Source organism: Myodes glareolus, chromosome 1 (genome assembly GCF_982192425.1).
Source record: "Myodes glareolus chromosome 1, mMyoGla1.1, whole genome shotgun sequence".
In the NCBI taxonomy this organism is placed as follows: Eukaryota; Metazoa; Chordata; class Mammalia; order Rodentia; family Cricetidae; genus Myodes; species Myodes glareolus.
Window position 1 is genome coordinate 114,881,992 of NC_142026.1, and position 15,171 is coordinate 114,897,162.

General features: G+C 42.3%; 1 protein-coding gene across 2 annotated transcripts in view; it reads left to right on the forward strand.

Annotated features, from left to right (window-relative positions):
* The first annotated feature begins 815 nt into the window (after window positions 1–815).
* The window catches only part of Pex7 (peroxisomal biogenesis factor 7), a 70,570-nt gene continuing 56,214 nt past the window's right edge, over window positions 816–15,171 (forward strand). Inside the window, exons 1-3 of one of the 2 annotated variants that reach the window (XM_087911556.1) lie at window positions 816–1,019; window positions 2,626–2,683; window positions 4,121–4,271. In XM_087911556.1, the coding sequence (XP_087767682.1) occupies window positions 905–1,019; window positions 2,626–2,683; window positions 4,121–4,271 (324 nt within the window). In that variant the 5' untranslated portion in view covers window positions 816–904. The remainder of the gene's footprint in view (window positions 1,020–2,625; window positions 2,684–4,120; window positions 4,272–15,171) is intronic. The other variant, XM_085688943.2, reaches the window with a different exon arrangement.

The following is a 15,171-nucleotide window of genomic DNA, read 5'->3' on the forward strand; positions in this document are numbered from 1 at the left end:
CTGCCCACTTCCCTTCCAAAACACTTGTAATATGTTTATCTTAACATCAACAGCATGTTCAGTACAGTTAACAGTTTTCCTATCTTGTGATCTCCTGAGTTCAACTGCGGACCCCAGCAGCACCTTTTGAGTTTCATGAAAAACCTAGCCCTGTGCTTGGCGTATGACTTGGTCTGTGCAGGTTGAGTGGTTTAAAGGTAACAATAATCTCTTTCACTTGTCAGTGTTTGGTTTGGCAAATTACATATTCATCCTCCACTCTGCACATGCTTGGCAAATGTTTGAATGAACGAACTAATGACTCCAAGTTTTCCTTAATTACCCGGAGATATGAGCACAGTGCAACTATATAACATCTAAAGACAGTTAATTGCATATGATAACAGTTCTTTCCCTTAGCTCCATTGTTCCGCTTCAAATTACCTTGGGCAACACAGCACTCTATTTGTTATCTTTGAACTCATTAGCTGCTTTCAGAGTTTGCTGTGGTTTTTATTTTGTAATCATCAGAAAAATAACAGAATAGCAATGTTTTGAAAGATCAAGAAATTATTAAAAACACAAGTTGACCCGCCACAGAGGCTGCGATGGAACATGAACAGCTGTCAGAAGTGTCCCCTAACTCGAACCTTCTCCCTTAGTTCTAGAACAACTTCTAGAAGGTCAGCTGATTTCAGCCAGAGCAAATGGAGGATGATTGCCCAAAAGAAAAATGGTCTCCATGGCGTCAGCCCCCTTATACGTGGCCCAATCAGAATCCAGGATTCCGGGCGTCGGCGTCCTCACTTCCGCCCGGCCTTCCTGGACTACCTAAGTTCTCTGAGAGAGTCTCCGCGGTGTGCTTCTTCCTCGCGGCAGTTTCCGTAGCCTGGGCGGGGAGGCCGCGGGGCTGCGGGCGGGCGGGATGAGCGCGGTGCGGACGCTGCGGGTGCCGGGCCGTCACGGCTACGCCGTCGAGTTCTCCCCGTACCTGCCGGGCCGCCTGGCCTGCGCCGCCGCGCAGAACTACGGCATCGCGGGTGAGCCCGGGCCGCGCCGCCGCCGCCGCGGGGGCGGGCGCGGGAACGCGCTTCTGAGCGCGCGCGGTGCCGCCCGCCACCGCCAGGGGGAGACAGAGGGCCGGGCTGCCCTCCTTGGTCCCCTTTCCCAGCCACAGTTGGCATTTGAGCCAGGGGAAATCTACAACTTGTCTTTCCTTCCTTAAGAAGGATGCATTTGTTAGCGCTTGGAAGGGGGAGGCAGCAGAGTCACGAGTTCAAAGCCACCCTCAACTAGGGAGACTGACGCTATCTTTAAAACAGACAAAGTACCTTTTGTTGTCTCATGGAAAATGAATAAATTTGCAGAGCTGTCTAGACGCCCAAGCCATATATTGAGGCTTCTTTTAAGTCGCCTCCCATCTGTTGTTTACACAGTATGTGTCAAGCCATTGCATAATGTTAGCAATCCGTTGTATTTGTTTTGTCTAGTGTAGAAAAAAATGATTTCTGAAAATCAGTGATAAATAACTTATTTTCTTATAGTTTTGATCATTAGCTCTTAGTGCTTGCATGGTCAGGTTTACCGTCCTTGGGCCCCAGTTCGGATGAGGACTTTAAGTCTTTTATAAAGGTTACTTATAGGGAGTTGGTATATTTAGGAATTGGTTTTTAGAAGGGTGTGTGTATGTATGTGTCTGAGGGTTTTGCTTATATATATATAAGCACAGATATATATATATATATCTGTGAACCACGGCCATGCCTGGTGCCATCTGAGGTCAGAAGAGGAGGTTCAAAGAGGGCGTTGGATCCCCCGGAACTGGAGTTTCTGGTGGTTGGTAATCAGGAAGTGGATGCTGGGACCAGAAACTGGGTCCTCTGCAGGCAGCCGGTGCTCCTGGGGGACGAGCTGTCTCTCCAGACCTAGAATTGTATTTTGTCATCAGCCATGTTTCAGTGGAAGAGCTTTAACACCTCGCAAATGAAAATATCGTACTGATCACAGGAACTCAAAGCATAATTCTCTTAAGACTCTAGAAGCATCTGGGTGTGCATGTGAGCTTCATAATTAGCCATTTTTCCTTGTATAGTTCAAGCGTAGATCCATTTTGATCAGATGTTAGTAGAGAGGGAGGGGTGGCCAGGGGAGAGAAAGAGACTAGTATCTTAGCAAAAGTAATTGCTGGTAGGGAACTGACGTTAAAACTGTTTTAAACATTTGACCAAAGAATATATGCTATTTCCACAATGCTTTATTTTAAAATGCCATGTTAGACGTGTTTTATGTGGATCAGCAAGGCAGAGTCACGGTCTTGGGGGTCTATAAGCGTGAGATTTCTCTTCTGTTAGTAGAGTTGTTAGCACCAACCTGAAAGGTTTGTGTGCCTAGCCGCTGGCTAGGTTTGAGTTGGCACTTGGGTATCTTTCCCCTGTACTGGTGTCTGGGTTCCAGTCAGGCCAGATGTAGGCTGAATATTTAATAACTGAAGCACACTGTGTAGCTTCTAATCCTTTACGTGGTCACAGTTGTTTTAAGGGACATTTGTGGTAGTTAAAGCAGGTCTATACTGCTTAATACTTCATCTTAGGTGTCCCCTGGAAAGTCCAACAGCATGGCCTTATTTTCTTTCTTTTTTTCCTTTAGGCTGTGGAACCCTTTTAGTATTGGATCAAACTGAATCTGGACTACAGATTTTTAGAAGGTACAGTGGCTGTCTTTCCTATTGCTGCGATAAGACACCATGGTCAGCCAGGCGGTGGTGGCGCACGTCTTTAATCCCAGCACTGGGGAGGCAGAGGCAGGCGGATCTTTGTGAGTTTGAGGCCAGCTTGGTCTACAAGAGCTAGTTCCAGGACAGGCTCCAAAGCAACAGAGAAACCCTGTCTCGAGAAAACACCAAAACAAAACAATAACAACAACAACAAAACCCACTGTGATCAAGACAACTTATAAAATAAAGTGTTTAATGTGGGTTGGTGGTCTCAGGGTTAGGGTCCATGATGGCAGAGCCAGGGTTCCAGGAACAGCTGAGAGCTCACATCTTGATCCTCAGGCCTTGTTTGTCAAAGGCAGAGGAAAGAGGTTTCGTCAGAAGATGACTACCTGTTCGTATCCCAGATGAGATGCATGCTGGGAATGGGACAGGTCTTTTGAATCTCACAGCCCACCCCCAATGACACACTTCTTCCAACAAATACCACACCTCCTAAACTCTTCTAAACATGTCTGTCAACTCGGGGCTGAGCATTCAAACATATGAGAGCTTTGGGGGGGGCCATTCTCCTTCAAACCACTACGGTGACTCTAATTAAGCTTACATAGACTCTCAACCACTGTCAAAATCTTAATACAATTCCCTTTTGAATATTTGGTACTAATGGGTTTTGATTTATAATATAAAAGAAACTTTTGCATTAGCATAATATAGAAATTATTTTTTCTGCTTAGGTTTCTCGAGCTTATTAGTGTCCACTTAGAAATTCCATGTTTTAAACAGTGAGCCAAAAGGGTGCCCTGTGACACTGCCCATCTTTGCTGTCTTACTGTAATTTAGCTTTACGTAAGCAATAGCTAATGCCCGTCTTATGGATTACCCAGTGTTTCTCTTCTCTCTGTACCCGTCTTCCATGTTGATTGATGGACTCTTAATACTCCACCAGGGTTAGTCAAAGGCAGAGGAAAGAGGTCTCGTCAGAAGATGACTACCTGTTCGTATCCCAGACGAAAGATCTATGCAGTACGGCTCTTACAGCTCAGAGGAAAGATTTATGGGAGGATTTAAAATGGTTGGCCTCAGGATTTTGAAGTGCTTGCTGGTGCGTGCCATGAATCACAGGCTACAGCAAGCTGCAGGTGTGACGGCCTGCCCTCGGTAGATGGCGTCATATTAGTGGCTGCAAACCTTTAGTTTAGCTTTCTAGTTATCTGCCTGCACTCCCTGACCCATTCTGCCTGCCTTTCTGAACCCGTTTCTGTGAAGGACCTGCTTGACTTCTCTCTCATACTTTTTAAGATCCTATGAGGTCATGTGTGTTACAATATGTGAAAAACTGAGGAGGAAAGCTAACTCTACACTTACAGATGGTCGGTCACTTTCTGGCCAGCAGTTCATGGATGTATCTTTTTAACTCTGCTGCAGCTTTGACTGGAATGATGGATTGTTTGATGTCACCTGGAGTGAAAACAATGAGCATGTCCTTGTCACCTGTAGTGGTGATGGCTCACTGCAGCTCTGGGATACTGCCAAAGCCACAGGGCCCCTGCAAGTCTACAGAGAACACACTCAGGAGGTAGGATGGGCGTCTCTCTGGGATGGTTGCTTTTCTGTCTTAGACTTCGGTTGAAAGCCCTTTGTGAATGAACACGGGGAAATGGTTGCAGGGGACAAGGTTAAGCTTTAATGTTTCTTGTTCAGAGCAGTGTCACTTAGTATTTTATTTTTCGAATATAAAGTAGTTCTTGGCCTAACACAAGAAAGAAAAGGTCAGGCTGCTCACCAGGCCATGCCAGTGCCTCCAGCAGTGTGCTGTGACCTCGTTCCCTCCACCCAGCGCCCTGACGTTCCTTATGCTCTGGGAACAGGTCTGCCATGCAGAGCCTAAGAGAGGGTGGGCGGGCTGTTCACAGCTCTGTCACCACTGTCCTTGGGCTTCAGAGGGACCCAGAATATATCCAAGCAGCAGCGTCAAATACCAGCTAGGAGCTGAGTTTACTAAAGGAAATTTAAGATTCACTTTTTTAATTTGTGTGTGTAAGTCATATGGGGCATAGGAACTAGTTTTGACTCTGGAAGAACTGAAATGCGTGCATAGGTTTTAGGGAATGCGATGAGTGTCATAAGCCACCTTTATGGGGGTTGATTTTTACTGGGCTCCTAGCTGTGGTTTCTTATGTTCCAGGGTAGGAGCGTGAGGATTAGAATTCCTAGGAACATAGATATAGAAAAATAAGAAGCAGAAACATAGGATAGCACTGGAGGGACATACAGTGAGTACTGAAAGTCGCCTGTGTTTAATTTCCAGTTGCTCAAATACCCTGACCCCAAGAGGTAGGAATAAGATAAAAACAAAAAACAAAAAACAAAACAAAACAAAACAAAACCCACATTGACATGATACAAGGAATGAACATATCAGTTGAAGGATTACGGGCTACATTCTTAGTTAAACATTCTGTTGCCAGAACAAGACAATGAATACTCACACCCTAGACCAAAATACTCTGTAGGCAAACCACTCTGTGGGTGGAATCCATAGTTATCTCCCTAAGGGAGTAGGAACCTAGATGGATCCTTAGACTTCGGTTTGAGATAGAAACAGATTTACTTCTTAATACCTGACATACCAGGGCTGGGTATTAGCCTCACCTGTTGACAATAATCTTGAGAGTGCAGTAGTTCCAGCTGTCTGACCTTTAGTCAAGGTAGAATTAGACCCACGTGTGGGTCCTGTCAGATGAGGCCATTCTTTCCTGGCGTTTTACATTTTATCTTAAATGTTTTCACCTCCAAGTAACAATGGAGTCTTCAAAGATTTGCAAATGTGCTTTCAAGTTTTTACCTATGCTTACGCTGTCTCGTAGGCCTTCAACAAGTGTTTACTAATTGGATGGAAGAACATTAGTGCTTTGTATAAAAATTGAGTTCTGTGAGCATCCTAGAGAACATTGTGTACTTACAGCTATTTTTTTTAAAAAAATCAGTATTTCTACAATTAGTTCTAAAAATCATGAACACTTTCTATCACTCTCTCGTGTTGGGACGGCTCCTTGAATGGTGGGTGGCGAATTACGGTGTTTTTAGAACCATCACTGGGAAATAGAGGAACTCGGGTTTCAGGGTGTTCAATGAAAGACTCCCTTCAGGGAGGTGGATCTCTGTGAGTTCAAAGCCCGCCTGGTCTACAGGACAGGCTCCAAAAGCTACAGAGAAACCCTGTCTCAAAAAACAAACAAACAAAAACAACAACAAAAAGAAAGAAAGAAAGAAAGAAAGAAAGAAAGAAAGAAAGAAAGAAAGAAAGAATCCCTATAGAGCAACAAGTCCAAAGTCCAGAAGCTTTGGAGTTCCATCATCTTTGCTGACAGTTTTGTTGTCATTTCTTTGAGATGGGGGCTCTCTGGGTAACTGGAAAGGACCCTGAGCTGTGGTCTCCCTGTTTCCCTGTCCCAAGGCTGGGATCACAGATGAGAATTACCACACCTTGCTTATTTTGCCTGTTCTTATATGATTTGAATTACAAATAACTTAATATTTTTACTTTCTTTCTTTGAAACTATTCTTTTAGGATGCTTTTATAATTTTGTTGCCTTTTATTGATTATTTATGTAAATACTAGGCTGATAGGGGCAGCTCATGAGGTCCGTTTTGGTTATAGGAAGCAGTACTGCTCTAGTGTTTTCCTTTGTCTTCAATCGCTTTTCATCTGTTCCAATGTAATAGTCACGGGCCACAGGATTCATGCCGATATATGGTCACTTGTTTTTTAACATGTGTTAAGTCTATAAAGAATGTATAGACCATTTTCATATAACCGGTGATCTCTATATATTTTCAAAGAAATTCTGTGTAGAATGTCCCCATTCTTTATGAATTTTTCTATTTTAGGAGCTAATGCATTTGTCTTTCAGATTGTCCTAGTAATGATCAGAAAAAATGGCTTCTCTCATGCTCAAAACGCTTTTTTGTTGGTTTGTTTTTTTCAAGATGGGGTTTCTCTGTAGCTTTGGAACCTGTTCTGGAACTAGCTCTCATAGACTAGACTGTCTGGAACTAGCTCTCATAGACTAGACTGTCCTTGAACTCACAGAGATCCTCCTGCCTCTGCCTCCCAAGTGCTGGGATAAAAGGCCTGCGCCACCACCACCCGGCTCAAATCTGCCTTCTCTAGCAGCTAACTCTTGCTTCCCACACCATTCTGAAGAGCTGAACCTCAGCCCCTAGAGAGAGGCTTTGGAATAGTCCTCATGTCTCTTTGGTTTTCCCCTTTAGAACACTTGGCATTTCTTCATCTTGCCCTCAGCTGACATGACCTCTGCCCTCTAGAACTCTCTTTTGACACTCCTCTCTCTGCTGTCCTGCATTGAATATGTTCTGAAATGTCACTATTGGTCCTCCATAGTCCTGAGCCTTCAGTTCTAGTGATAGCTTCTGAAATGGACGTGCAGCTTCCCTAGCCTTGCCGTGTCTCAATGCTGGGTTACTCTGGGTTCACAGGTAAAGCCCTAGATCCTTGGTATTTGAACTGGTGTTGAATCTCTTTAGTTTATTCTATATTTATGAAACCGGGTTTTTGTTTTGATTGTTTTGAGTTGAAGATGTACTTTGTTTTGTGCTATGTGTATGTGTGTACAATTCTAGATTGTTTTCCTCTCATACAATTTTTAAATATTAAATTTTATTTAGATATGTATTTTGTGGGGGCATGTGTCTTATATATTTGCATGTGTGTGTTCAAATATGGGGGCATGTGTGTTATATATGTGTACATGTGGGGGTGGCATATGTGTTGTGTGTGTGTGTATAGGCGACATATAGTTTGTGTGTCTGAGTGTGTGTGGGGACGGCATATATGTTCTGTGTTTGTGCATGTGTAGGCGACATGTAATTTGTGTGTCTGAGTGTGTGGGGGGACGGCATGTATGTTGTGTGTCTGAGTGTGTGGGGGGGCGGCATATTTGTTATGTATTTGAGTATGTATGGGGGCAGCATAAATGTTGTGTGTTTGAGTATGTGTACAGAGGCCAGAGGGGGATACTGGTTCATTTTCTATCTCTCTCCTCCTTATTTCTTTGAGACAGAGTGTCTCACTGAACTCAGAGCTAGCCTGGCAGCCAGGAGGCTCCGGTGATCTCTGTCTCCCGCCCCCATAGTGCTAGGGTTACAGGTGTACAGCCACACCTCACCTTTTATGGTGTCCTGGGGATTAGAACCCAGGTTCTCATGCCTGTATAGCAAGCACTGTTACTCTCTGAGCCATCTCTCTAGGTGCCGCCTAAAGAGGACTCACGGCATCACCTGGGGTTGGTGGGTATGCTTTCATCACATGAGTGATCAAGTCCTTTTCCTAGTCCGAGTTCAAAGGAAACAAAATAGGTTCAGGTCAGAAACTAATGTCTATTTGTTGAATCAATTTGTAACTGAGTAAGTATCTACAGTTCTGTTTTTTTCACCAGTGTTCAGGAAACTTACATTACAAAGTAAAACAAGCAGTGGGTTGTCTCCTGCACAGCTAAGTCTTATGAAGATACCCAGCATGGCTGTAGGTATCTTTGGTTTTGAGTAACCCTGGATAAACTATTTATTTTTTTCTAAGCCCTGCTCCCTTCATCTCTAAACCACAGTGGTGGTTTAGGTCAGGGTCCTGTGGATGCTTCAACTCTAGCACTGACTGATATGAGCAGTGGTGTGTGCTTTCATAGTGAGAGCAGGAAATAAAACACTGGTTTCTTTCCTTCTTTTTCTTTTCTTTTCTTTTCTTTTTCTTTCTTTCCTTTTTTTTTCTTTTTTGAGACAGGGTTTTTCTGTGTAACAGCCCTAGCTTCCTGGAACTCATTTTGTAGACCAGGCTGACTTCAAACTCACAGAGATCCACCTGCCTCTGCCTCCTGAGTGCTGGGATTAAAGGTGTGCACCACCATGCCCGTTTCTAGGTACTTGATTTCTTAGATTTAATCTTAACTTTAAAAATTAGCTTACATGGTAATAGGTTTCCATATGGGGTTTTCATACATATTTCATTCCAGTTTGTCACCCCCCACATTTCCCCACCGAACCCTTTCATCTCCACTATTCTTCTCTTCCATTTTTTTTTTCTATTGTGCTTCTTCTAGGGAAAGAATATCTTGACTGTCAACTTTCAGATGGAGCAAAAAGGGAGAAATCCAAGATTTAGATGAGCTTTAGATCTTGAAGATTGAAGGTCTTGTTGGGGTCAAAGAAAAAAGAAAGCATCTTAACATCAGGGGTGGTGGAGGAGATGGTTCTGTGGGCCAGGGTGCCGCCCGGCTTAGTGTCAAGGCAGAAACCGATTGTTCTCTGTGTTGTTTAATTGGTGTCTGCAGGGGCTGTCATATCTTTTAATCCCCTAAAATAACTTTGCCGTAGTCAGTGCCAAATATAAAGGGGTGGAAGAATAGGAAAGAATTCAAAGTTCAGCAAGCAGAATAAAGAAAAAAGAAGAGGGTGACGTGAGAATTTGGTTTCTCTGCTTCATGACTTACAGTAGCACTGTGCTGTTGAAAGCGAGGTTAAGGTGGGTGCAGAGACACTCACTCCAGGTTCTCACTTGCAGTTTGCAGTACTTCTGAAAACACTGAAAATGTGTTCTTCTAAATAGCGAGGCTTAACATTTTGCCGAATCAGTCTCCCCCACTTCTCTCTCCCTCTCTCTTTCTTGACAGTTTGGTCCAGGCCAGCCTCCAGTTCTGAAGTTCCAGTAGCCAAGGATGACCTTGAACTTCCCATCCTCTTGCTTCTTCCTCCTGAATGCTAGGATTGCAGTCTGTATGGCGAGGCCCCATGTATTATGTGGCACTGAAGATGGAGCTCATGTCCCAGGGCCTCATGCATGCTAGGCAGATGCTACATCCCCTGCTTTCATTTTTTCTTTTTACAAGAAGTGTTGTTTTCTTTTCTTTTCTTTTCCTTTTTCTCTTTCTTTCTTTCTTTCTTTCTTTCTTTCTTTCTTTCTTTTTCTTTTTTTTTTGAGACAAGGTATCTCTGTGTAATACCCCTGGCTGTCCTGGAACTCACTCTATAGACCAGGTTGGTCTTGATTTACAGAGATCCGCCTGTCTCTGCCTCCCAAGTGCTGGGATTAAAGGTGTGCGCCACTATGGCCTGGCTAAAAGTGTAGTTTTCAAGTGCTTATAAAAACTGACCTTTGAGCTGAGTGTGCCACTGTTAGTGCTCTGTCACAGAGAAATTGCATTTGTGTATTTTATAGTAATAATGTGCTGTGTAACTTAAGTCCTTAAATGTGAATTAATGAAGTCTACCCTTTGATAATGACAGAAGCTAAGATATCTGTAATGATGGATACCAACCAAATATTAATATAAAACAAAATCAGCCATATATTTGATAATTGTGTGGTCCCTTTGGCGTATTTTTATGCTTAAAACTGAACAAAAGATTTCTCCACAAAAGGGATTTTTTCCCCTTTTCATTTGTTTATATTTTTGTTTACATTTTTGGTGATGCTGATGCTAAACCTAGTTCCCTGTGCATGTCAGGCAAGCACTCACCTGCTGAGCTGTGCTCCGGCTTCTCTCTCAAAGGATTGTATAAGTATAGAGAAAAATTAACATGATATGTATTTCTCTTGTATATTTGGTCACAGTTGGCCATTTATTTCAGAGTAGATTTTAGTAGACTTTAGAATGGTAGTCTAAAACTCAGAAACTTTAGAAAAAACTAGCTTCTAGTTAGATAGGTGCTAATTAGTTTTCTTTATTTGGATTTTACTGCCAGTAGGAGCTAATATCTGCCATCACTGGTAGAGGAGCATCGTGTAGTATTTTAAAATCTGTGCTTGTACTCAGTGCTAGACATGCCTATGTTGGTAGCACGTGCTGTATGCATCAGGCATGTATGAGACTTGTATGCCAATCTCCAGTAGTCTGGGGTCTTGCAAACGAACCAAATCATTTGGTTTGACTGGAGCAAGCAGTATGTGGTGCATTGGTGGGAGAGGAAGTTGGGCAAGTAGGTATGGGTCATTTCCCAGTGGAGCCCAAGTACAGTATGGTCCTATCTAACAGCTACCACTGAAGAAGCAGATATAACTCCACTTAACCTGCTTCAGATGCTAGCTGTTAGATAGGACTATACTAGAATTCTGACATTTGAAATTTCCAATTTAATATGAAAAAATTATGCAAAATATTTAACTGAGTTGTTCTCAGACATTAAGCATTACCAAGGTTGCATTGAAATGTTTTCATGCTCAGGTTACAATGTGGGGGTGGGGTGGGGCAAGTTGTCAGGGTTGTTTAAGGAGTCCCAGATGACTCCAGTATGTAACATTGTTAGGAAATCACTGCCTTAACTTCATAGGCATTCAGTTCTGATGATCTCCATGTGCGTGCTGTCTAAGGTTTTGGAGAGTATAATAGTTTGAATGTTGATGTAAAGAACCTTTAATGGCTGTGCAGGTTAGTTTTTCCTAGGAACTCAACACAACCCTGAGCCATCCTGAAAGTGAGTCTTAATGAGCAGTTATCTAGATCAGGTTGGCCTGTTGAGGATTATAGAGAATCCAGCCCCTGGTGGGCAGCGCTGTTCCCCAGGCAAGGGGTGCGGAATAATGTCAGTGAGGAGAGCAGTGAGCAAGCATCATTCACTGGTTCTCTCTTTGCTTCCGACTGTGAATACAATGTGACCAGCTGTTTGAGTTCCTGCCTTGACTGTCTTGAAATGATGGACTATATGCTGGAATTGTAAGCCTAACAAGCCCTCTATATCCCCGTGTTACTTTGTGTTGGGTATTTTTTGCAGCAACAGAAATGAAACCAGAACAGTAGCTTTACCATGCATAGTTTTTATTATTCATATTCCATTTATCCAAACTCAAAACTTTCATCTAATTTAAAGATGAGAGAATGGTAGTTTTAAATAGATAAAGCGGTAAGAAAATTTGTTTGGGTAGAGAAGGATTTTCATACATGATCATTGCTACTATATTTGTCATCTTTCTCATGTACTCAGTGTGGGTGTCAATGGGTGTCAATACTAGGCCTGTCTCCAGAGCAAGAGCAGGGAACCATAGATAAGAATTAGAATGCCATCCCCTGTTTTAGAACCTGTTAGGAGACATATGTAGGAGAATTATTTAGTTTTCAGATCTTTTTTGTTTTGACAGAGTCTTTGTTGACTGTGAAAGACACCATGACCACAGCAGCTCTTTTGAGACAAGGTTTCTGTAACAGGAGGAGTGGGCTGCTAGTCATCCCGACTGCCTGGCTAGCTTACACCCAAAATGATCACACAGAAACTGTATTCATTTAAACACTGCCTGGCCCATTAACTCTAACTTCTTATTGGCTAATTCTTACAACTTAATTTAACCCATTTCTATTAATCTGTGTATTGCCACTTGACTGGCTTACCAGCAAGATTCTAACCAGTGTCAGTCTCAGGCAGAAGATCCATGACGTCTCTCATTCTGCTTCTTTTTCCCAAAATTCAGTTCTGTCTTCTCCACCTACCTAAGTTCTGACCTACCAACTAGGCCAAGGCAGTTTCTTTATTCATTATCCAATGAAAGCAACAAACAAACAGAAGGAACTCCTACACCAGGTTTCTCTGTGTCAGAGCTCTGGCTACCCTGAAACTCACTCTGTAGACTGTTGGCCTCAAACTCCTAGAGCTCTGCCTATTTCTGCTGCTCTAGTGCTGGGATTAGAGGTGTGCCCACCAGGCCCTGCTCTCTCATGGCCACTCTTACAAAGGAGACATTTATTTGGAGTGGCTCATTTACAATTTAAGAGGTTCAGTCTGTTATTGTCTTGCCAGGGAGCATAGCAATGTGCAGGCAGAAGTGGTGTTCGAGTAGCCAACAGGCCACAGGAAGTCAACTGAGATACTGGGCATAGGAAACCTCAGAACCAACCCCCATGACACACTTCCTCCAGCAAGACCTATCCTCTCCAACAAAGCCATATCTACTAATAGTGCCACTTCCTATGAGATTATGAGGATCAGTTAAATTCAAACTATCACAATGGTTGTGTAGTGTTGGCTGGTCTCGAAGTTGCTATGTAGCCAAGGATGGCTTTGAACTCAGGACCCTCCCACCTCAAATGCTGTAATTATAGGAATGTGTCACCAAGACTGACTTTATTTGGTCTTATTTTATAACTTTATATGTGAAACTGGAAATTATTCTTATTTTTGTTATAAGCTCATATGAAGTATCTCATGTAAGAATTATTTAAAAATATATAATACTTAATTTTATGTAAGAGGAATATAGTGTAATAGATACAACTATGTAGTTTAAATTATGTATATTTTTTGTTTTAAATATATGCTATATATTTATTTCAAAAGAAACAGCGGAAATGCAGTTCTAAAACTAACAATATCAGTTGCATATAAAGCAAGTGGAGAGAAGGGCACTGACGCAAAAATGGAAGTGAGGTTTCTCTAACTATGACTCATAATTTTGACCTAGGACCAGTGAAACATTTTACAAAATTAGAAAATGTTTTACAAAATTAGAAATCATAATTTAAAGCAGGACAAAAAAAAGAGAGAGATGAGCTAGGGCCTGGTAGCTGGCTCCATAGCCAGGTATTAGAAATCAATATTTCAGATGACTTTACAAATACAGTATTGTGATTGCTGTCTCTGATGTGTGTATCTCATGAATGGAGAGATAATAGAAATAAATTTTAAACTTCATTCAGAAAAATTAGTGTTGTTACTCTGAAGGTCTCATCTATATCCATAAGATGATGTTTAGAAGCAGTTAGGCCATTGAAACCAAACACTTTCCTGTAAGAGCTCAGGAATAAAGAGGATATATAGAATGTTCGTCTTAAAATTGTGGGTGAACTAGCTGTGTAAACGTGGTTCACTTTTCCTCTGTTAAGGATGTGTCTTCCCTGGTCTTTGCCCTGTAGAGAAGTGTTCCCTTCTCTTCAGCGGTGAGCATCTTTAGTGCCCAGACAGCAGTCTTCTAGCACAAACAGTGGGCTTTGGAGAAGTCAGTAATTCTAGAATCGAATAGGAAATAGACACGGTGAATCTAAGACATCTTTTTGTGTTAGAAAGCAAGAAAGCTATGAGAAGACTTTAGAGCCATGCCCAAGGTTGCGAAGAGACAATTTGAAGGGACTCTCAGTGGCCAAAGGTCACAGTCTGTGCATTGGAAGGAACAAATGAAAACACGGAATACCTACACACACATCCGCCCAATCGTGTGTATTTTTTGCACATGAAATTGTGAAAATCAGAAGAAAGTCACCACTGGTAAAGATTAATTGGATTGCCAACTCCATTTTTCTGACCACTAATGAGGGATCATGGCAGGCCTGGCCGTCTCCGTAAGAATTCATTGTGAAGAAAACAAGAAGTTGATTGGAAAGTTCCTTACAATAGAATCTCGTGGAACATATGCAGAAGGAATAATGGCAAATTGGCACTTCGTGGCCACTAATGAAATAGTGACTCTGGGAAAGAGTCATCTGCAGATGCTAAAACCATTAATACAAGATTGAAACCTCCTCTGTGCAGTCTAGGATCACGAAAAGCGGGTCAATCAAAAGCTAGAAGCCTCCTGATTCAATAGAAGGCTAGAACAATTGAACTGAATCTGATTAAGCCTCCTGATCTAACTTCCAATTTCAAGGAAATAGGAAGAGTGAAGGCCTGCCATGAGGAAATGGTCACAGCCAGCACGTGGAGCCTTGTGCAGAGTGAACAACTTCATTCCTTCAGCAGATAGAGTGGAAGATGGGGAGAGAAAGCAATATGGGAAGGGGCATGCCATCCTAGCCTCGAAGGGATCAGGAGACATTTATACTGGATGCTGTTAGGGAACCACTGTTAATCCCACTGTTAATCTTGTTAGGGATACATATGGCCTTATGCTAATGTTGAAAGAAAGCCCTTATCTGCTGAAGCACTTAGGAGTGAATTGATCTGATAGTTGGTACAATATTCTAGCCAGCAGTCAGTCGGTACAATATTCTAGCCAGCAGTCAGTCGGTACAATATTCTAGCCAGCAGTCAGTTGGTAGTGGAAACAGTGAAACAAGATGAGCAGAATGACGGACAAAATGTCGACTGCTGTGAAATACTCTATAGCTTCATACAGGCTTTCAAATTTTCATGCTGAAAAAGATTCAGAATTTGTACTAGCAAAAGAAATATATAGCCCCTTTTAATCATTCAGTAATTAAAAGTCACTGTCCCTCCTTTGCGTTCATGCAAAGGTAAGTGAGAATCCTGGGCAGGTTTCTATTTGACTGTTTTTAATTAAGTAGGCCAGCTTACAAAAGGGCAGTATGTTAGGGTAGATTAACACGAGCTCTCTGGGAGTTGGTTTCAGTTATAAAATATATCCTTTCAAACAGGTTTTGATGAGGTACAGCTTTGGTAAAGTGACACAAAATATTGCCAGTGACTTTTTGTTTGTTTTTCTCTATATTTTTCCAATTAATTTTACCCAGTGCTAAGAGTAA